The sequence below is a fragment of the Nothobranchius furzeri genome, chromosome 1, assembly GCF_043380555.1.
Source record: "Nothobranchius furzeri strain GRZ-AD chromosome 1, NfurGRZ-RIMD1, whole genome shotgun sequence".
NCBI classification, from domain to species: Eukaryota; Metazoa; Chordata; class Actinopteri; order Cyprinodontiformes; family Nothobranchiidae; genus Nothobranchius; species Nothobranchius furzeri.
This window is the reverse complement of record NC_091741.1, coordinates 71706682-71728955: the sequence shown is the minus strand read 5'-3', so window position 1 is coordinate 71728955 and position 22274 is coordinate 71706682. Positions and strand designations below refer to the sequence as shown.

At 40.3% G+C, this 22274-nt stretch overlaps 1 protein-coding gene across 7 annotated transcripts; it reads right to left on the bottom strand.

Annotated features, from left to right (window-relative positions):
* Positions 1-260: 260 nt before the first annotated feature.
* LOC107380371 (mitotic spindle assembly checkpoint protein MAD1) lies at positions 261-19553 on the bottom strand. 7 transcript variants are annotated; one of them, XR_001572320.3, is made up of 9 exons: positions 16847-19551; positions 15944-16101; positions 14865-15121; positions 10451-10538; positions 9150-9262; positions 6333-6470; positions 6140-6224; positions 588-688; positions 261-471 (listed from the first exon to the last, which is right to left on the bottom strand). XR_001572320.3 is itself a non-coding variant. In XM_054739363.2 (9 exons), the coding sequence occupies exons 2-9, from the start codon at positions 16935-16937 to the stop codon at positions 647-649; spliced, it is 972 nt and encodes a 323-aa protein (XP_054595338.2). In that variant the 5' UTR covers positions 16938-17012; positions 18205-19551; the 3' UTR covers positions 261-646. The 7 variants fall into 7 exon arrangements, 5 of the variants coding, with proteins under 5 accessions (XP_054595338.2, XP_015807086.3, XP_054595339.2 ...); XR_001572322.3 differs by having other exon boundaries at positions 588-685; positions 16847-19336; XM_054739363.2 differs by having other exon boundaries at positions 261-688; positions 16847-17012; positions 18205-19551.
* Positions 19554-22274: the final 2721 nt, after the last annotated feature.

Genomic DNA, 22274 nt, shown 5'->3' with positions numbered 1-22274 from the left:
AAATCACTAACTTTCAAGCACCAAGAAAACGAAAATCAAAACTACAATCTTGAATCTCTGATTATCACCACATGTGTCATATGGTTTGCAAATGATGTTAATCTGCAACATATTACTTTGCCCTGTTTTTATTATCTGATCTAAAGATGCATGTTCACAAGAGAAAGAGTACTGACAAGTTGAAGGAAGTAATAATCAGACTAGATGCCCCCAACCCGAGACAAACAATGACTCTACTGTGGTCAAAACAACATCCTTGTTTGTTTATCTGTTCACTAGTTTAAGATTTATTGGCACAACAACAAAACAGAGCATTCTCAGGTGCTTTTATTAGCAGTGCTGATTACAAGCTTTGAAAACTGGACAATTACTGAAAAATGTGACCGGACAGCTTTGAGCACATGTGATGTGCATATGTGACAACATAATGAGCAACAGGAGCACACAGTGTGTGATTCGGTTCAGTCATGACTGTAAAACAATGATGAGAGAAAATCAGTAAAAGTGTAGTTTTCTAGTTATGTTTTTCCAAGATTGTTTTTTAAAACAATGACAGGAGAATAATCCAAACAACCAGCCACACGTACAAGCATCAAGGAGTAATGTTCTGGTTCGCTGAAGGGAGGAAGACCCCATTGTCCTGTCCTCAAGGGGGTTTATGGTATCGGCTGATAGGACTCCCTGCCTGCTGACAAACAATATAAACTGTAAGTGAAGATGACAAAAGGCAACAAAACAGAGTGAGAGTGAGGAAATTGTCTTTAGGGAAAAAGTTGCATTTATCTGCTATCAGATGATAGCAAGAACTTTTTTCACCATAACATGTTCTTAAGGTTAACTGGACCTGTTATTAATGGTCAATAATTTATCTGCAGTGAACAACAGTCAGATTACTCAGTTTAAAGTTTTTATGCTACGCATCTAGCCTTCGAATTTGGATGACCTTTTGCATCTCCTGCAGGTGTGCAAGAGTGCATGCAGCCCCTGAATCAAAGTCAAACCAACAGTGTTAGAAAGTGACACACTCAACAGGCCATGCTCCAGCTTCACTCTGTAGTTCACTCAATGAGCTGGAAAAATCTAAATAATTCTTCTTTAACAACAGTCTTCAACCCATAAAGTGAAACCGTTCAAATTTGCACCATGTTGTCAATGTTGCTCTGGGTTGAATACTCAGATTAGCATCAGTTACACATGTACTCCCATTGCTATAACTGTAACTGTCGCTGATCGTTTCTCAAGTTAGGAAAATTGCGTAGACACGGCTCTCTTTACAAAAACGTGTGTGTCTACATGACAATCCTCCAGCAACAGTTCAAGTGTTGTTTGGAGCAGGCCAGACTGGAGAATACTGAGAATACAAACCACAAACATTGCTGAGCACAGTCTAGTGTTGCAACATGAAAACTGTGGTTTTTCCAGTTCTGACTGTCACAGTTAGTGTGGTTAAAACTCTCAAGGGCTGGGTTAGTTCCTTAAAGCTACAAGTTGTACTTCTGCAGAGCCAAAAATGTATTTTCGACATTTGTTCTCCCAATCGTACGGACACAGATTTATGCAAATTGTATTAAGAGGACCAGGAGGTGAATCCAAGTAGGATAATGAAAAGTTTGGTTTCTGCCCGATTAATAAAATGACTTTGTTATGTCCAGTTAATGTGAATCTGTGGTTTCCATAAATCATGTTGGAGCTGCAAATGTGCTTTATTGTAACTGTTTCCTCCGTGTCTCTGAAAGTCCCCGCTCCTCCCGAGAAATTTCCTCTTTCTCTCAGCTCTGCAGGGACCAAAAGGAAAAAAAGTCTGCATCATCTGTACTCAATCAAAATAATTACCAAAAGAAATGCAGAGCAGTGCCTGAGCGAGGAAAGGAGAATGAGGCACAGAGGCTATTGGCAATCACCTCCCCCAGTCATTATTAGTCATTTTGTTGCTGTTTTGGAAGCAAGTAGGGAGGAAGTCGTGTGCAGCCGACAGACAGATGATGAGACTCCGGTTCTCAGAGAAGATCAGCAGTCTCTGACGTCTCTGGAAGCCCAGCGGCTTCTCAGGGGAGCAACAACTATCTGCAGATGAGTATTTGCCTCGTGTTCAGTCTGGCAGACTTCCTCTCATCGTCGGTTTTATAAAAACTTGTTGTTCAGAAGATCTGGAGGCTTTAACAAAATCCTCAAAGCAGCGAAAAAACACCTTTTACCATTAAATCCTCCAGGAGGATGATGTATTTGAGGTCCTGTCAGGATTTGTGAAAGCTTCCTGGAAGAATTCCTGGGACATTATGATGTTCCGGCTTCATTGCAAATAGCTTTTAATGCAAAACTTCCCTAAATCCCTTTGACTTTTAAGGCAGACAGAAAAGTCAGAGTACATTGCCCATAAAGTTTTCATTTTAGGAGCATTCTGGCAGGACTTCAGGGCCACAGGGTACTGGAAGCCACTCTCAAAAACATTATGTTCTGCTTTTCTGCTTCAACCCTGAAATTTGGACTTATCTGTGATCCAAAGCTTTGGGAACATTAGGCCCGTCTGTCCTAAAGGATCCTTTCTAATAATGAAAAGCTGTATTTTTTTCACCATAAAAGACAAATGAACGACTGGACAATTTGTGGATCTCTGACTAGTTTTGTTTTCCTTTAATAAGTGTCAGATAAAATTTTTGAGTGCTTATGCTAAATAAAGTCCGCTGTTTGTTTACCGGTTTGATGATTTAGAGGTTTATGGACTTGCTCTGTGTTCTTTGAGGAACATGTGGTTCCATACTAACTGCACAAACTTTAAATCATCACTAAAAGTAAAATCTGATGTGATTCTGGTGCACACAAAGACCAGTCACACCCATACATCTATTAGCTCTGATGGTGGATGCATATTTTTTTCCATTCCTAAATGGGGGGGTGGGGGGGGCTGGTGCCTATCTCCAGCGGTCAATGGGCAGTCAGACAGGGTACACCCTGGACAGAGAGCCAGTCCATCACAGGGCAACACAGAGACACACAGGACAAACAATCCTGCACACACACACACACACACACACACACACACACACACACACACACACACACACACGGACAATTTAGACAGACCAATTAACCTAACAGTCATGTTTTTGAACTGTGGGAGGAAGCCAAAGTACCCGGAGAGAACCCACGCATGCACAGGGAGAACATGCAAACTCCATGCAGAAAGATCCCAGGCTGGGAAGCGACAGGACCTTCTCGCTTCAAGGCAACAGCTCTAACCACTGCGCCACTGCGCAGCTCCATTCTTACATGCATGCTAACTAATTGATTGATCCAAATGTAGTGACATGAATGGCCTCATTTGTGACCCTAAGGTCACATTTCCTCAGCTGGGTCAAGCTGTCCTGGCTGCACTTCTATCTACAGATTATCCATCACAGGAGATACAAAGTCTGCTGTAAACCATCTTTAATCTGACTGCCTTTATCTAACTGCTGTTCAATCCACAAGACGAAGGACACTTCAAGATTTAAAAGAATCATTTTTAATAAACTCTTTTCACTGTCTTATTACAAGGTTCATAAATAATCATCATGGTTCATTATAAATGTATTTAGTTACTGAAATTAATTATTATTCCTTGGTTAATAATTATTATTATTTATGATAATCAGTAATGTTTAACAGTGTAAAGAAGGTCATGTGAACTTATACACACCATGCAGGACACAGAAATCAGGGTAAAGGTAACTGCTCTCACATGTCTTTGTTCCATAACACCAAAGCTTTCTATCTTGAGAGGGCGTGTTCTGAGGTATGTTAAAACCAAAACTCCTCAGATCAAGTTCAGTTCTTGAGCTCACCAAAATCTCTCCGTGGCGACGAGAGTCCAGAGTATCGGGTCGGCCGCTCGAAACCTCTACCAAAGCTTTTCTGTCACGCTGATAGAATTGCTTCAACAAAACGCCATCTGCAACAAGCTGACGCTACGAGATTCCTTAAGAATCTACTCGGACGCAATTCCACACCTGTGTACATGCGGCAACTCTAGGACCAGAGAGTCGGTACCACTGGTCTTCCCTACCGGACCGAGTACCCAGAGGCTGACCAACATCCTCCCTTGACCTCCGGATCCAAACAGAGGGTCGTCTGAACGGTGAGGTAGAATACAAGATTGTGTCTGGATGCCTGTTTCTTAGTAAGAAATAATTTAGCTTAGCTGCAAACCCAACTCTTTTACCCAGAACGTGTTTTCTCTCTCTGAGATATAAACCTTCTGAGACCTTCCATTCACACATCCAAACACACACATTTCATTTTTAGTTTTCATCCAGACACAGATTGTTTTAATACCAAGTTTTAATACCAAAACTTTTATAAATTGTCATTTATGAATTTTCTTTCAAATTGTCATCTTTAAATTTTTAGTAATAAATTCTTAACTTTTTAAACCTGACTCTTCTTTGAAATAAAACACAGAGTGGTGTATATTTGGTCACTGAACAAGCAAAAATTGCTTTAAATCTTCTGAATTAATAAATAAACTTTTGCTATTAATTTAAATCTCTTAAATTAAATATTAATATTTTTTGATTAAATATAGACCGAGCCAGTTGGTGTATGAACTTCTATCAATTATATAAATATTCCCGTGGATATTTATAGATGATATAAGTTCATTACCAAATAGTTTGATCTTTCTCAGAATTTAGCAGAGCTGAATAGCAACAGCTTAAAGTCTAGTTATGCAGATTAACATTGCTACACAAAAAAGTTCTCTCAGATGCTTCTAGCTTATCTAAAATGCTGCAGAACACTGATGGGATATCTAATTTTTACAGTTTTGGCATCACTTCATCCATAATTACATTTAAAAGTTTTACCTCTAACTCATAAAGCTCTCAAATATCATGTTCTGTTGTCCTGGCTCATCCCTTTTAGTTATGCTGTGGATCCAGGCACAAGATTTCTTCTGGGACAGCAGTAGCTCAAGAATTATCGCAGGTTGTCCAGTAATTGGAAGGTTGCAGGTTCGATCCTGACTCTGACCAGAGAATGCTGCTGTTGTGTCCTTGGGCAAGACACTTAACCTGTCTTGCCTGCTGGTGGTCGGAGGGGCCAGTGGTGCCAGTGTTCGCCTCTGTCAGTGTACCCCGGGGCGGCTGTGGCTACATCGTAGTTCATCCCCACCAACATGTGAATGGGTGAATGACTGATTGTGTTGTGAAGCGCCTTGAGGGGTTGTAGAACCCTAAGACGGCGCTTTACAAATACAGGCCATTCCTGTTAAATGGAGATTTAATTTCCACTGTTCCACTGCTCAGCAATAAACTGGAGATTTGATTAAATCAATTTGGGAATATTCAGCCAACTAGCATTCAATAATTTATTAATTAAAGCACTGAAAAAACCTTTTTAATAATTATTCCTGATTAGAATCAGTTTGATTATAATCATGAGATTTTCATGTAGCCTGGATATGAAAATCATCTCCTACACCTATCTCCTACATCAGCATCTGATATAAAAAGACAGTGAAACTCCTGGATTTGAAAAGTTTGACATGTCTACATCACACTGTCACTTAACATTCATGGACTCAAACATCTTGACTCATGACAGGGAAGTCTGTTGTTTTAGCGTCCAGGAAATGACAGAGATTGACTTTTAGAAGCTAATTGTTAGCATTAGCGACTCCATCACACAGCAGAACTCCATCAGGTGTGTATTTGTGGAGATCAACGTTGCAGAACAAACTGAGTCAGTGGTAGAGATGTTCAAATATCAGGGGAAAAGTATTCAAATCAAGGTCCAGTTTAGGTTGCTGCTCCTGCTACCCAACTCCGGATAAGATGCTGAAAATGGATGGATGGATGGATGGAGTAACACCGATAATGTCTGAAGCTATTTTCTCCTCCAGCTCACTTCTCCATGCTGATACAGGAGCTTTTGGGCTTTTTTCCACCAGAATATGACTTACAAGTCTTTCATTCCTAGACCACTTCAAATACACCTTTAAATATTATTACAGCTTAACTGAATTGAATTTGCTACAAGCAACTGGTTTGAATCATAACCTGGTGTGAACTGGACTTTTTGGTTTTTGTGAATCTCTGTGAAATGGCTCGTTACAATCTCTAGGCTGCAAAAAGACTATTTAGATTTATTTAAAGACTGTTACCTGAGTAAAGAGCTCCCCGTAGATGTTAGGTGTCTCCCCCTGAGAACCCAGATCTTTAACTGCATGTGCCTCCCATGATCTGATACTGGAATACAAATTTAATTAATAGCAAGTGCAATGTTGGATAATAATCAGCATTCTGTGTAGCAGACAAAAATCTACTTTCTGTTTGGATTTGTTTGACTCTGCCCACCTGTCGCAGCTCCGTGTGTCCTGTAGGGGGAAGAGCATCGAACTTCCATCATGTAATCTCTGTTTCACCACCTTCTTCTCCAGCATGCTGACCTGTCGGAACAGAGTTTCTTTCTCCTCCATCAGACAGTCTTTGAACCTGAGTAAAATAACAAAACTCATATTTTTTTCCTTCACAGTAACAAAATACAGTTAAGTGCTGAAACTATTCAATCATGAAGGCATGTGTAGGGTCCTCTCCTGATGCAGGCGCTTCTTTGAGCACAAAAGATGTAAAAATGCATTAAAATTGTTTTTATTGTGCGAAATTTAGATCAACCTAGTTTTTTTGACTAAATGGCAATGTTATTTGAAAAATATTGAGCCTGGCAAATATTTGAACAAGTGGTTTTTTCAAAATGTTATCTTGTTTGACACCCAAGCTCATGGAAAGTATTTGTTGTTTGCTTTAAAATACACACAAATATGAATATGAAAAAAGAAGCCAATATTCAAGGTCTTGTTTCAGATTTAAATGTTGCAAAAATTAAAAATATTTTAGTATATAAAAATAGCTTCCTGAATAGATTTTGTTCAACCAGGACCAAAGTGACCAACGTGAATTGCTGTTGTGTTATGGCGCATTCACATCTGGGTTGGCCTGGTCAAGCCCTGGTGGGTTGATTGTGTTCATATCTGTGTTTTATGTTTCAGATTTGCTCACCGGTGGTTGGCTTGGTGCTGAGCTGACCCAACACACCCATTACCGACTGACTGGCTGAAGTTCATGCTTACCTACCAGAAGGAGCCTCTGATTGGCATGTAGAATCAGTCAGCAGCAGCTTCACATGCGCAATTTCATTATCAGTCTGGATGCAATGAAGTTAACATTTTCTCAGACTGCAGCTCGCACTTGCTGCCCCAGCTGTGGCAGTGCGAGGACTGATTGCTGTGAGTGGAGCCCACAGCATCACCGCAGCTGAGTGAGAGAGTAGGAAGCTGTGTGCTTCATGTCAGAGTCTCTAAAAACACTGCTCACGCCTGCTATTTTTTACTAACTTAAGGAGGGCACCACAGACTTTTCTGCACGTATTTTGCCTTGCCCACATGCTCAGAGACACCTGCATTCCTGAGAAGGCTGTGTAAACAAAACCTGGCTGTGCATGTGGGATGAGCTGACCCAACCCTGTCCAGTCTGAGCTCACCCAGATGTAAATGTGGCTTAAAAGCAATGCTGAAGAGCTTTTAGCACCTTAAGCTATTGCTTTGAAACTGGTTTAAGTGATTCTTCAGCCATAAAATTGGACACTGGACTGCACTCTGTAGGGCTTTGCTGACCAGAAACTGAACTTAACAATTTTGCTGTTTGGGGAAGACGGAACACTAGAGGTCTCTACCTGCTTTGCAGCAATAGCTGTTCACTGGGCTGGTAGCTCATATTAGCTTTAGTTCACCAACTGGCGGCAATCGGTCAAAACACACAAAGAAGAAAAATAATTTTGCGTTTTTTAGCATCATGGCAGAGGCTGCAAGTAAAAGCAAGACTATTGTGTTTGGAGGAGACCTTAAACTAGAAAGAACACCAGCCTGCTCTCGCTCGAGGGAGCTATGAAATCACAGACTAATGATAACCTGGCTTTGTTTCTACTGGACTTGTAAATAATATTTTTGTGCAACAGTATGGATCTTTTTACTTGGTGACATATCAGTTGGCTCACATTAGCATTAGCTTGTTGTTAGCACTAATTACAGCAGGTTGTGGCAGGGTTGCTTATGCCTGTTGTTATTCCGCTTTCAACCAGTAGGAGGGAGAAATGGAAAACCTACTCAGTGTTTCCTTAAAAACAACTTTATTTCTTAAATTTCAGGATGTCCTGATTTATACTTCTTCGATGGTATGGAGATGTGCAACGCCATTATGCGTCAACGCAAGGGCTCTCTGAAATGCTTGCAGAGGCTGACGGAGACATGACCAACTTTTTAACTATCCGTCAAAGGTGACGGAGTTTGCAAGCTTGTGATTGGTCAAGAAGCTTAATTGCAATTCATGAACAGTACTGCCATTGCCCCATCAAAAACAAAAAGATATTTAGCAGCAGACACAGAACAGATTGGAAAGCACCTCGTGGAGAAAGTCCAAAAATATGAACGTTTATTCACTCGTGACTGAAAAGTGACAAAGATATGCAGCATCTTATTTGTGGATGGAAATGATGAGAATTGTGAGTTTAGAGGTGCCAATCACATGAATTGGTGAAGGAGAAGGAGAGACAATTCCTTTTGTGTTAAAAAAAAGTCTCAGAATTACATTAAAACAATGTAAGCACAATGTAAATACTCTATGCTGCACTGGATATGTGACTGTAATGGTGGCAGGATACGTCAGAAAGCAAACAGCCTCTTTCCTCAGAAGCCTGCGTCAATGGTGGAAATGTTGATTATTATGTCATATAACACTGCAGACGCCTGTTAATCATGCACTGGTTAAAATGTAGAGTTGGAGCAGAGAAACAAGAGTTCTTCAAGGGCTGGAGGTCCATGATCTATTCATCAGTTCTGATAGATGAAAACACTATTCATCTGGACTGAGGCTTTTTCCTCGTACATGGGCTTTTAATTCTTTATAACTTTTACAACAAAAGGTCCAAAATACAGTATTCTTTTAGGTTTGGTTGAACTGACTTGATTGTGTCTTAAAAGGTTTTGTAGAACATAATCCTCTTTTTTACACATCAGATTTATTTAAACAGTCACCTCATGTTAGAATTTAAGGTTAGGAGTTTTACATCAAACAATGGGCGGGAATTTCCTGTGTGTAGCTAATGTGTTAAAAACACACCTTTTGACACAACACATCCAGTAGCGCTGCTGCTGACAAAGCCACTCAAACTGCTCCGCCGTGTCGTGCAGTTTCTTCAGACTTCCTTCATTCTCCAGCTGCAGCTCGCACACCTAAGAACCAGAAAAGATGATGTCATTTCATTTTTCCTGAAACCACTAAGGATTCAAGTCAATACAATCAGGAAACACCGAAGGCATCATGTATACAAAAAAGGCAGAAAGATGATTAGTAAAGTCAGACATCCTCTAATATTCCCAGGACTTCTGGAATCATTCCCTGCTTGAACTGCTGTAAATAAGTGCTCTCATTAGGTTATTACTGATGCTGCTGTTCTCCTGTCATGGACGGGTAGCTGTAGATCAGATTATTTGCTGCTTGATGGATGGGTTAAGGCAGAGGCCAAGAGGGCGGTGAGCATGAAGATAATAAATCTTAACATGAATTCTTCACAAATGCACAGAAAGAATAGTTGGGAGTGTAAAGCCAGCTGCTTCTTTATTTAAGTTTTACTAAAGTGATTGTTTAAAGTCCTGCATGTTTTAACTGGCTGTTTTATCTGCTATACTGCAAGGTTTTCTATAGTGAAATAGAATTAATAAACCAACATTAGTTTGTTTGTGTAATCTATTTTCTGCTTTTTTAACATAGGAGGACTAATGTGTTTTTACTGACACCCTCTGGACAAAACGGAAACTGTATCTACACCACAGAATAGTTGCAATCGTTTTAATTTGCAGTTCAGCTTCTTATTAAATTATAAGTTTTTACCTTAAGGGTGGATATAGCTGATCTAATAATGTAAGTGTAAAATGCAGGAATTACATCTGTATTCTTTCTCTCAGTAAAGGCATTTTTCTTTTACAAATGTATTTATTGTTTCTCTTCTCTTTTCTTTTTTTTCTGTTTCAACTAAAAGTTTCTGATCAACAAACAGTTTTAAATGTCAGACAACAATAACCTACGCAAATGATTTGCAATTTGCTGGGTTCCTTATACAGGAAACCTTTTACTAACTGACTTAATGAACTGAATTGTATTGGAATGTTTGTGAAGGGCCTTGAGACGACTCTTGTTGTGATTTGGCGCTATATAATTTAACTGAATTGAATTGAATTGAAGGAAACAATAGTATAAAAACCCACCTAGTCCAATTACATCAATGTCTTAAAAGTTTATTTGTGACATTTACAAAGATACAAAGGAAATGTGTCTATGGTAAATGTGTTTGCACAGCACTGTAGAGAGAAATGATTTAACTCTTTAACTGAATCCAGCAGTCATAAACTGTGATGCTTCACCTCCTTCTGATGATCTCTGTGGAGATCCCTCAGCTCCTCCATCAGAGCCCTGTTGGTGTCCTTTAGCTCCTTCAGCTCCACTGTCTTACTATTCATAACAAAAAGACAAAACATGTAATTCATGTGTTACTGCGCCTAAACTTAGAACAGATATGAATGCTGGAAGTCATTTGGACGGTGTTACACTGACCTCCAGTGTCAGTATGAAAACACTTTGCAGTAACTGATGAGGATCTAACATTTCATTTATGAAAAGCATTTTGTTCCTTCATGACATGAAAAATAATGTAGATCCTGGCTCACAGGGATATAAATAAGCTGGATGGAGTCCTTGTTTCCTCCAGACCAGATATTTGACTCCTTAAAACCCCAAAAAAGAGCTGCTACCAGAGTTTAAAGTGGTCCCACTTCTCTTGTGTTGATCTGTTTTGGCTTCCTGCAAAGTTCAATTAATTCTGAAAGGCTGATAAATCACCAATCATGGCTCCAACCTAAATGCTCTTATAACAACAGCTTTCTGTCACCCTGGGAGACAGAACCTTTAGTTAACGAAACCTAGTTCTCTAGTTATCACCATCTGGGCTTTTAAAACTAATCCTAAAATCCATCATTATAATTTTTATTTTACTTGATATGTTTATTAGTTATGATGCTTTATATATATTTTATTTTCTTATTTTTAACTCAGAGTTGTAATCTCTCATTTGTTGTATGGTATTTTATAATTTTATGGCTTTTCATTACGACCCCTGGCTGTCTGGTTCTTTGTTGGAATCCTATTTAGCACCCCCCCCCCCCCCCCCCCCGGACCACTCTTCTCCCCGCTCTGCTCTGGCGCAGTGCAGGTTCAGCTTCCTGGACAGTGCCCTCCCCTCTGCTCTGCCTTGCCTCGACAGCTGCGACCAATTCCCCCTGATGAAGGCTCCCAGTATAAAAGAGGATGGCCTGCCACTCGGCAGCTGAGGAGCATTTGAGCTCCACAGTCCTTCTGCCACATCAGACACAGGCCTAATGGATTCAATAATTCCATTTTGGTTGCTTGTGGTGGATCCTTCCTACTAGGTTGTAGTTGCACTTGTAATTCTCATCCAAATTGACAGAAAGTTAGTTTAGAATGTTGGTTTTGATTGTTTGTTTTTCGCTGCTCTTGCAGTAGCCCATGAGCCTGAGTATTTTAGTTAAATTAGGGTGATGGTGGCACAGGAGCTAAGTGCTCATCTCTTAATCGGAGGGTTGCAGGTTTGAGCCTCGCTCAGTTTATTGCTGTCGTTGTGTCCTTGGGCAAGACCCTTAACCCACCTTGCCTGCTGGTGGTAGCCAGAAGGACCGGTGGCGCCAGTGCTCGGCAGACTCGCCTCTGTCAGTGCACCCCAGGGCAGGTGTGGCTACATTGTAGCTCATCCCCACCAGCGTGTGAATGGGTGGATGACTGATTGTGTTGTAAAGCACCTTGGGGGGTTCCAGGACTCTAGAAAGTGCTATGTCACACCCAGGTCATTTACCATTTTACCATTTACAGTAAATTTGGCTTGTTTAACTGGTCATAGTAAAACAGAGCTTTTCGTGTCACCCTGCTAGGTTGTTTTTAGTTATGCCTTGCATTCGTTCAGCTGTTTGGTTTGGTTTAATTCTGAATTTGCCTTGTTTGTCAATGACACTCCCCTCTGCCTTTAGCTTTAAAAAAACAACTGAACGTTTCCTACGCCCATATGTGCGACCTTAATATCCTTCACTGGTTTTTAAACTCCTCCAACCAAGGGGGTCATTACACTTTGTTTTTCTGATTTTAATTTATTTCTGTTTTAAGATTATTATGATTTTATGACTTCACAATTTGTTTTGTTTTGATCTATGTGAAGCACTTTGTGATTTTCTGTTTGATGAGTGCTATATAAATAAAATGTTCTTACTTATATTTTATTTGACTGTTTTATCTTTTTTTCCACTTTTCTGTCTGTTTTCCTTGTTGTTGCTACTTGTTAAAAATTGCTTATCCATCCATCCTCTTCGACATATACTAAGTCGGCTCACCGAGGCAGCAGCCTAAGTCAAACAACCCAAAATTTCCTCTCCCCAGCTACTTGGGCCAGCTATTCCAGAGGAACCCCAAGGTGTTCCCTGGCCAGATGAGAGAGATGGTCCCTCCAACGTGTCCTGGGTCTTCTTTAGACCTCTTCCCAGTTGAACGTGCCCAGAAAACCAGGGAGGCATCCTAATCAGATGCCCGAGCCACCACGACTGACTGCTCTTGATGTGGAGAAGTAACAGAACTACTCCGAGCCCCTCCAGGATGACCGAGCTTCTAGCCCTATCTCTGATAGAAAGCCCAGCCACCCTGCAGAAAAACCTCCTTTTGGCCGTTTGTATCTGCAATCTCGTTCTTTTGGTCACTACCCAAAGCTTGTGAACTAGGTGAGGGTAGGAACATAGATCGACGGGTAAATCGAGAGCTTCGTCTTCTGGCTAAACTCTCTCTTCACCAAGATGGATCAGTACAACACCCGCATCACTGCAGATGCAGCACCAATCCGCCTATCGATCTTACGCTCCAGTTTTCCCTCACTCGTGAACAAGACCCCGAGATACTTAAACTCCTCCACTTGGGGCAGGACCTCATCCCTGACCCGGAGAAGGCATTCTGCCTTTTTCCGAATCAAGACCATGGTTTCAGATTTAGAGGAGCTGATTCTCATCCCAGCTACTTCACACTCAGCTGCAAACCGCTCCAGCAAAAGCTGAAGATCACGTTCTGATGAAGCCAACAGGACCACATCATCTGTAAAAAGCAGAGACCTGATCCTCAGGCCACCAAAACGGATGCCCTCAACACCTTGGCTGCGCCTAGAAATCCTGTCCATAAAGGTTATGAACAGAATCGGTGACAAAGGGCAGCCTTGGCGAAGTCCAACTCTCACTGGGAATGAGCCCGACTTACTGCAGGCAATGCAGACCAAGCTCTGACACCGGTCATACAGAGACCTAACAGCCCGTATCAGAGGGCCTGGTGACTGGTACCTCATACTCCCAGGGTACCACAGTCCCCCTGAGGGATGCGGTCAAACGCCTTCTCCAAATCCACAAAACACATGTAGAGTGGTTGGGCAAATTCCCACAGACCCTCCAGGATCCCCCTAAGGGTATAGAGCTGGTCCAGTGCTCCACGGCCAGGACGAAAACCACATTGCTCCTCCTGAATCTGAGGTTCAACAATCCGATGGACCCTCCTCTCCAGAACCCCTGAATAGACCTTACCAGGGAAACTCAGGAGTGTGATCCCCCTGTAGTTGGAACACACCCTGCGGTCCCCCTTTTTAAATCCAAGGACCACCACGCCAGTCTGCCAGTCCAATGGAACTGCCCCTGATGTCCACGAGATATTGCAGAGCCGCGTCCGTCAACACAGCCCTACAGCATCTACAGCCTTAAGGAACTCTGGATGGATCTCATCCACCCCTGGAGCCTTGCCACCAAGGAGCTTTTTGACCACCTCAGTGACCTCAGCACCAGAGATTTGAAGAGTCCAACCAAGAGTCCCTGGACTCTGCTTCTTTACTGGAAGATGTGCCGTTGAGAATGAGAAGGTCTTCGAAGTATTCTGCCCACTGATCCACAACATCCCGAGTAGAGGTCAGCAGTACACCATCCCCAATATAAAACAATGTTGGTGGCGCACTACTTTCCTCTTCTGAGATGCTGAATGGTGAACCAGAATCTTCTTTGTTTTGTTTATTAGCATTCAAATTAAATGGAAATAATAAAATTGATAGATTTATTGTTTTACTATGGCTCACTGTTTTAACTCCACAGGAAAGGCCATTTATATGTGCATTAAATAATTTTTAACCCTTATATAACCTTAATTTTCAAATGTTAATGTCCTTTGAGAACAAAAAATGCACTAGGGTCGTATAAGGGTTAAAAAGGTAAAACATAACAAAATTTAAAGACATTTGCAATATTGTTTACACATTGAAGGCTGTCTGGTGGGTAGAGAAGCAGAAACACTAAAAGAAAATAGTCTTTCTGCTGATTAAAACTGATATATTTAAGACTTTACAAGTCTTGAGATTAAGCAGCTGCACATTATCATCTGGCTTCAGTTTCTCTCTGATGTTAATCAGAAGGTTTTATTTTGATGAGTCTTTCTATTTTTCATCTGCAGCCTAATCTGGGTGCGTCATCTCACTTTTTTAACAGCCAAAAAGAGCCAAAAGGAACAAGTATAAATTAAAACATTAACTGTTCAGCATTTTAAAAAGATCTATTCTGAGTTACTGCTACACATTTAGATGTATTTCCTCTTGGTTTGTCCGTGAAGAATCACCACTGAGGACTTAAAAGCTCTCATTCACTCCTAAAATCAATTTATTTGCTTTGGTCTTGTGAGTCCTTTTCTGCAGAAAGAAAACCCCACCTGTGCAGTTCTGCATGTAGGCTCTCTGTCAGTGCTGCTGTGCGCTGGGCCTCATTGTGCAGCTCTGTCTGGAGGCCTTCTGCCACTGCAGCTCGATGTTGGGCCTCAGTGTGCAGCTCCTCCACCAGGCCCTCCAGCTTCTCCTCAGAGCTCTGAAGACACTGCAGCTCTGAGCTGACCTGCTTCAGGAGTTCTACATCGCGTGAACTCTCCTCCACCAGCAGGATCATGCGCTGCTGCAGGACATCCACCAGGTCCTGCAGGGACAAGATGTGGGTTTAAGCAACACAGATACAGATTAGAACTGCTACGTATGCATAACTGCAGTGTCTGCCATTCAACACCAATTAAATCCAGAGGAGGTACAAAAGACTTTCAGGCTAGCCCAGACCTGTCAGAGTCAGATCTGTACAGGGAAACAGAGTCACACTGTTCAAATATTTATCAAATACCTCTGAGCTTTACAGAACATTTGTTTCTGCACAGCCTGCAGGTAAGAAACTGCATCAGTATGTACATACATACATACATACATACATACATACATACATATGGTACATGAGTGAGTGAGTGAGTGATATATATGTATATATATATATATGTGTGTGTGTGTGTGTGTGTGTGTGTGTGTGTGTGTGTGTGTGTGTGTGTGTGTGTGTGTGTGTGTGTGTGTATAGATAGATAGATAGATAGATAGATAGATAGATAGATAGATAGATAGATAGATAGATAGATAGATAGATAGATGATAGATAGATAGATGATAGATAGATGGATATAAATGAGTGAGTCCCATGCTATGGCTATGGCTTCATTTTAAATACTTCTAATGTAATGAATTTTCCTATTAAAATATTTAGTTATTCCAATTAAAGCTGAATTATTTACAAATTAGTGGTCAAATCAGATTTTTCAGCAACATGAATTGTAATCTTTGTTGCCTAAAGAGGTTGATAGATCATAATTTGAATGTTTAAAAGCGTTATAGGATGCTAAATAACACTGGCTACAAACTTTATCCTTCATTATATCATACAGATGGTTATGCCATGCTGCACCCCATCCCCATCCCAGTCCACCTGCTGCTGGCGGATCCTGCCAATCAGCTGCTCCTGGTTTATTCTCAGCTCACGGTTCAGACGCTCCTGCTGGAAGAGCCGAGAGGTCACGACCTCCAGGTCATTATAAAGCTTCCTCTCCTTGTTTCTGGACACCAAAAACTCTCGTTCCAGCACTGCTGTAGCAAAAAAGATAATCACACCTCAGTCAGGATGAGCAGTTAGCAATAATCTGTAAATTCAGATAACAAATAGAAAAAATTTTAGATTACTCTAATAATCTATCACTGACCTAAAGATCATAAGAGGTTGTTGCGTGTTTTCATATCCAGAGATAAAATTATTCTATTTTTTGCCATATTGCTTTATTTAATCAAATTTCACGTCATTAAGTTCAGGAAAATTCATAATAAAAACCAATGAAGAGAAAAGTAACATGAAAATGTTTACTTCTTCAACTAAACAACTCACTAAACCACAGTTTTTTGGGAGGCGAGGGAGGGACTCTCAACCAATAAAACACTGGTCTAAACTCCAAGCAAATAAATGAAAAATGTTAAAAATAAAAATAAACAACAGTTGTACTAGTCTTCTGCAGTGTGATTTTGTTTATTTACTAACTGCTAGTATTTTACTCAAAATGAACAAGAAATGTTTTAAAGCAACACTGCTGTTTAAAAATATTAAACCATGAAAACAAACAGATAGGTGCAATGGGAGCAATCAGCTTGTATAACTGATTATTAAAAAGTCTACTTCTGAAAAATGAATGTACCATAACAGCAGTTAATTGAATTTTGTGTTTTTACATTTCTCTTCTCTGCTGAACCAAGAAAACCGTTGTCTTTGTCTTAGCTTCCTAATAACGTCCTGCAGATTTAACAGTCAAAAGAAAGCAAAAGAGTCCTGGCCTTAAAGACTTACCCTTGTCGTGAGCCAGCCGGGTGCATTTAGCAGTCAGGTACTGGATCTGGCTGTAGTCTTCATCCCTGTGTGCTCGGAAAAACCTCCTCATTCTCACCCGGGTCTGGACTCACTCTGATCTAAAACGCTCCTCTGTGATCCTTAGTCAAGGGTGTGGGTTTTCTCCCTGGCCAGGGAGGACACAATATGCATATTTCCCACAATATTTAACTCTGCTGCTACCTGCAGGTCTTAAGGAGGTCTGAGTGCACCAACAGGCAGGTCTAAACATCAATCCAAGCTGTCTTTGTCATAGCAGAAAGGTGTAGTGTGTTCCTGATGCAGCTGTAGGAGTGTGTTTGGCCTGCTGCTTAAATGAATAAAAAAAAATCCTGCATTATTACTTGTTTCATGCTCTGATTATAGTTTGAATCTGAGGCTGCATGCAAATTGTTATGAAAGTGTGGCCTCAGGCAGAGAAAGAGCAGAAGCAGTTGGACAAGTTGTGTCTGGCAGAAGTTTTTGTAGCTGCAGGTCTCTGGTTAGAGCTCGGTAATAGATGGTTTCATAAAGCATCTAATATAGAAAAATACTCCTAACACTTAAAAATCCAAGTTTAAACCAGTCAGATGTATTAGTATTGTTTTTGTTTTGTGTGATATAATCTATGATTTGCCTTAAAAAAAAACTCACATTTGTAGTTATTTACATCTAAACCACCTATCTTATCTGTGACTATGTTTCAAGTCTGAATCAGTTCAAAATATTTCAGTCATTCAGTCATAAATTTTCATCTGTTACTAAAACGTATTTGTTCAGATGTTCCCCTTCTAGTCACTGAGACCATTTAAAGACGTAGCTAAACTTTAGATGACGGATTACAATCATGTTTCTATGTTAAAAACAAAAATGAACTAAAATAGAACAAAACCATAGCAACCATGATTAGAGGCCTGCCTTCCTGAAAGGACTGCCTATTAGGGCTGGACAGTAATTCAATAGTTCAATATATCTATTGATAGACATGTGGTGCGATAGAAAAAAATGGCTCGATAAAATTTTGATAAAAATGTTTCCTTTATTCATTATAACCTAACAGGTAGCAGCATACTAGACTCACTGCTTACTCCTAACCAATCAAAACCACAGACTCGGGCACACTACTTCAACAGGCCCTGCCCTTCTCAAGCCAAAACAGAGCATGAGGCAGCAAGATGTCTCAGAAGAGGTGGAGAAAAAATTTTAATACTAAAAATAAAATGGCAAGGGCTGCACAAAAAATATATTTTCTATTTTTTAAATGTTTTTCAATAATTATCAGTATCGATCAATATTAAATAATTGTTATCGATATTTTTTTCTAGATTGTCCAGACTTACCTCCTTTCATGTCTTTATGTCGGAGTTTTAAACCAAGATCAACTTCTGTCAGTGTGTCCCAGGGCAGCTGTGGCTGCAGTGTAGCTTACCACTATCATTGTGTGAAAGGATGAGTGACTGACTAGTGTAAAGGGCTTTAGAGTCCTCTGACTCAGAAAGGCGCTATAGAAGTGCAGGTCACTTACTACTTATGTTGAGAAATTCTTGATGTATGGCTGTTTTGGTCAAAATGGATTTTAATAACATGCTGAATCTTAAAAGACTGTCTGATCTATAATGTTCTACACTCCCTCGCCCCATCACCACTAGAGTTCATTAAATGTAAAGGTAATTTAGACAGGACCACGCAAGCTACAAACTGAGGAGATTTGATTACACCCCGCAGACGGACAACCTTTGGGCAGAATGTATTATCTGTCCAACACTGCCATCTGTGGAACAGACTCCCACAAACAATGAAAGTGTTCTACATTCAGCTCCTTTAGAGCACAGGTCAAACAATGTATCTGTAGGGGTGGTATACTTTAAAATGTTTTCAAACAATCTTTTAAGGGACAGAATTGTATGTTTGTGTGAATGTGTTAAATGCACTGTCTAATGTACTGGTAAGTGTAATGAAATATATTGTCTTAGATGGATTACTTATGTAATTGTGTAATCCGGACCTTTGGGACTACAGGAAATTAGCCCTTCTTTAAAGGGAGCCTAGGTCACTTACGCATCATGGGTCCCTGGAAAAACGAAAAAATTAATGCAAGTCAACGGGGCTAAAAATGTTATTTTCTAATCTGCTTTGCCTTACGCCCTGGATCGCAAATATGCTGTACAGCAATTTAAATGAAAAGTAATGATGGGTGTTTCGACCATGCTAGTCACATACTTTGAGATTTATTAGCTTGTAGAAGTTTGTAATTAGCATGACTACAAACTAGAAATCGGCACGTTGCATATATGACGTCCCCACGTAATCTCTTCTCCCCTAGCATAGCTGCTACTTACCAAATATTAGGGAATTTATCAATTACCCGATACCTGCAGTCGAAGAGAAAAGGAGACAATAAGCAGACAGGTCACTAAATTGCAATCCGGGGCAGAGCACGAGGCAACTGCCATGAGACTCTGCCCCGAGTTTATTTTATAACATGAGATAAGAAAAGAACAGAGGTGTGTGTGTGTGTGTGTGTGTGTGTGTGTGTGTGTGTGTGTGTGTGTGTGTGTGTGTGTGTGTGTGTGTGTGTGTGTGTGTGTGTGTGTGTGTGTGTGTGTGTGTGTGTGTGTGCGTGTGTGCGCGTGTGTGTGTGTGTGTGTGTGTGTGTGTGTGTGTGCGCGCGTGCGTGTGTGTGTGCGCGTGTGTGTGTGTGTGTGTGTGTGTGTGTGTGTGTGTGTGTGTGTGTGTGTGTGTGTGTGTGTGTGTGTGTGTGTGAATGGAAGTGAGGTCACAGTGTCTGCATGAGTGAGAGAGACAGTGTGTGTGTATGGGAAGAACACGAATGTGTGGGTGTGAGTGTGAGAATGCTTTCAGGATTAATGATCAAGAAATAATGGAACATAAAATTTCCATAGCATAATCCCTCCTGTTTATCCAAATAGGATAACCAAACAAAAAGAAAAAAACAAAACAAAGAACAAATAAAATAATAAAACATGATAAGGCAAACACAACTGACAATAGCATCAAACAACAGTTTACAGAGATACAAGTGAGATAATGGAAATCAGTTAAATCAACACCATCATAAACTTAAGAAGAGCTATTTCATACATCTTGATGTGAATGTACTGTGATGCAACGAATCTACAAGTTATAGCAGTTCCTGTAAAGAGATTGGGAAGGGTTAGCAAAACCATATAATATACAGAAAACATCAATAGAACTGATTGAAACATCAGATGAACTTAAAGCTTCAGGTCGCACACGACTGTTTCAGTGAATGAGGAAATAATGAACATGTAATATTAATTCATGCAGCTCCAACTATGTCAGAAGCTGAGGCAAACAGGTGTTTTTCATCAAAGATTGAAGAATAGTTTGGAATGGTTAGAGTCCTCTTCCGTTGATCACGATGGTTTCATTGATGAGTTGATGAGTTCCTTGAAGTCCAGGTCTGGAATGCAAGATGTAATCCAGGTAATCCGGGATGTGAAAGCACACAGTTCAACTTCTCAATAGGGAGACATCAGGGTCCTCCCATGGCGTATTGAGGTGGTTGTCCAATTGTCAGGGAGCTGATCTTGTCCCCGAAAAGTCCTTCTGATCCTTTGACCGTGAAACCAGGTTAGAGATTGGGTGCAGGTGATTGAAGTAGTTATCCTTTTCCAGCGTCTCTTCTTCGCTGTGTCCTGTCGTAGTTGCGTCCAGGGGGTCTTCAGCCGAGATGGGTGCAGGTTTCGTTGTCATGTAGGTGTGTGGTCAGGGAGGAGCCCCAATCCGTCGATCCAGTTCCAGTTCTCCCGTCAGATGCTGCTGTCCCAGTCGTTTCGTCAGGTGGCCCAAGTGCAGGGCCATGAACATGAGCACCAACATCAACAATGTGTTGAAACCAGGGCTGGACTGGGACAAAAATTCAGCCCGGGCATTTTGACTGGAGACCGGCCCATCACCTGTTTTTTTTGGAAAAGACATTAAGCCTTACGCTGTTTCTGACACACACCAACGTACACTTTCTTATTGGTAGTATTTATGTATCAATCTAATAAACGTAAACCTACACCATCCTTCCTATCCTGGTATTCTAAAAAGTAGGGTTGGGGGTAACTGATTATTTTTAAAATGATTATTCTGACGATTATTTTATCGAATAGTCGACTATTCTAATGACTATTTAGATGATTAAGCTAGCGATTACTTTTCTATTGCACAATTAATAAAAACCAAAAAATTCTAAATAAATTCCTCCAAAAAATTGATAAGTTGTTACTGTAAGAGAATAAACACTTCAGGCCTTCCATTTTGTATAACACTGCTTTTATTGTGTTGCGGTTGTTTATGTTCTGGTGACGTGTAGAACTTGGGAGTGCAGGCTGCTGCCTGAGAGGTGGTTGGAGACGGAGTGTCTCCATGCTGCTTTGTTTTGTTCACTTATGTGCATGAGGCAAGTGGTGTTACGACCCTTCCTGGGGAGTCACGTGTTTCTCCTATTTTAACTGTAAATGCTTCTAGCTGTTATATTTATAACAAGAAACAGATATTCGGACAGAATATTTTCACGTTTATTAAAATATGATTGTGGAACACACCCAGCATCATAATAAATGAAGTAATATTTATGCCAATTTAAGCCTTTATGGGTGACCAGGACTCTGTGTTTATGAATGTGGAAGACACCCAGCATCCTGTGATGGCACTAATAACATCAAGAGATAATAAATAAGGTAATATTTAGGTCAATTTAACCCTTTACACGTGACCAGGACACTGTAATCAATTTTTGGCAAGGGAAATGATCATTTGTTGCCATTTTTTAGGTGTTTATGAATGTGAAAGACAACTGGCATCCTGTGATGGCACTAATAACATCAAGAGATAATAAATAAAGTAATATTTAGGTAAATGTAACCCTTTACAGGTGACCAGGACACTGTAATCAATTTTTGGCAAGGGAAATTATCTTCTTTTTTTTTTTTTTTTTTTTTTTTGCCATTTTTGGGGTGTTTTTGATGACACAGTGGGCAGTATGAGTACAGTAACATCAACAGATAATACATAAAACCCTTATTTGGTCAATTTTAGCCTCTATGAAAATCTTAGCGATTCAATCACTTTTTGGCAAGTAAAATGCCATTTTATTTGTCTACAATTAAATCATCAATAAAGAATTTAAAGATATTTTGAGGCATTTCTTATAGGTAAACGGGAGGGTGTAGTCTATTTGGCAAGTGACAATCTTAATTTTATGTGCTGAAGTGCTTTTATCTTGTTACTTTTAAATAGAGCAAAGTAATGTATAGATAGTAACCTACACAGTGTCATTAAAGCCAAAGCTTGATCATTTTAAATACTTTTTTTCAAGTAAAAATGTGCCCCAAACTAGTTAACTGTGGCTCCATGTCAAGTAGACTAAAGAAAGGAA

Excerpts from the sequence above, each read along its gene's own strand:
- LOC107380371 (XM_054739363.2), bottom strand. The coding sequence starts at position 16,937 with ATGAGGAGGTTTTTCCGAGCACACAGGGATGAAGACTACAGCCAGATC. Across the intron at positions 16,102-16,846 it reads CCGGCTGGCTCACGACAAGG|CAGTGCTGGAACGAGAGTTT; the intron begins GTAAGTCTTTAA and ends TTTTTGCTACAG. Across the intron at positions 689-6,139 it reads ACGGGGAGCTCTTTACTCAG|CAGGCAGGGAGTCCTATCAG; the intron begins GTAACAGTCTTT and ends ATTGTTTGTCAG.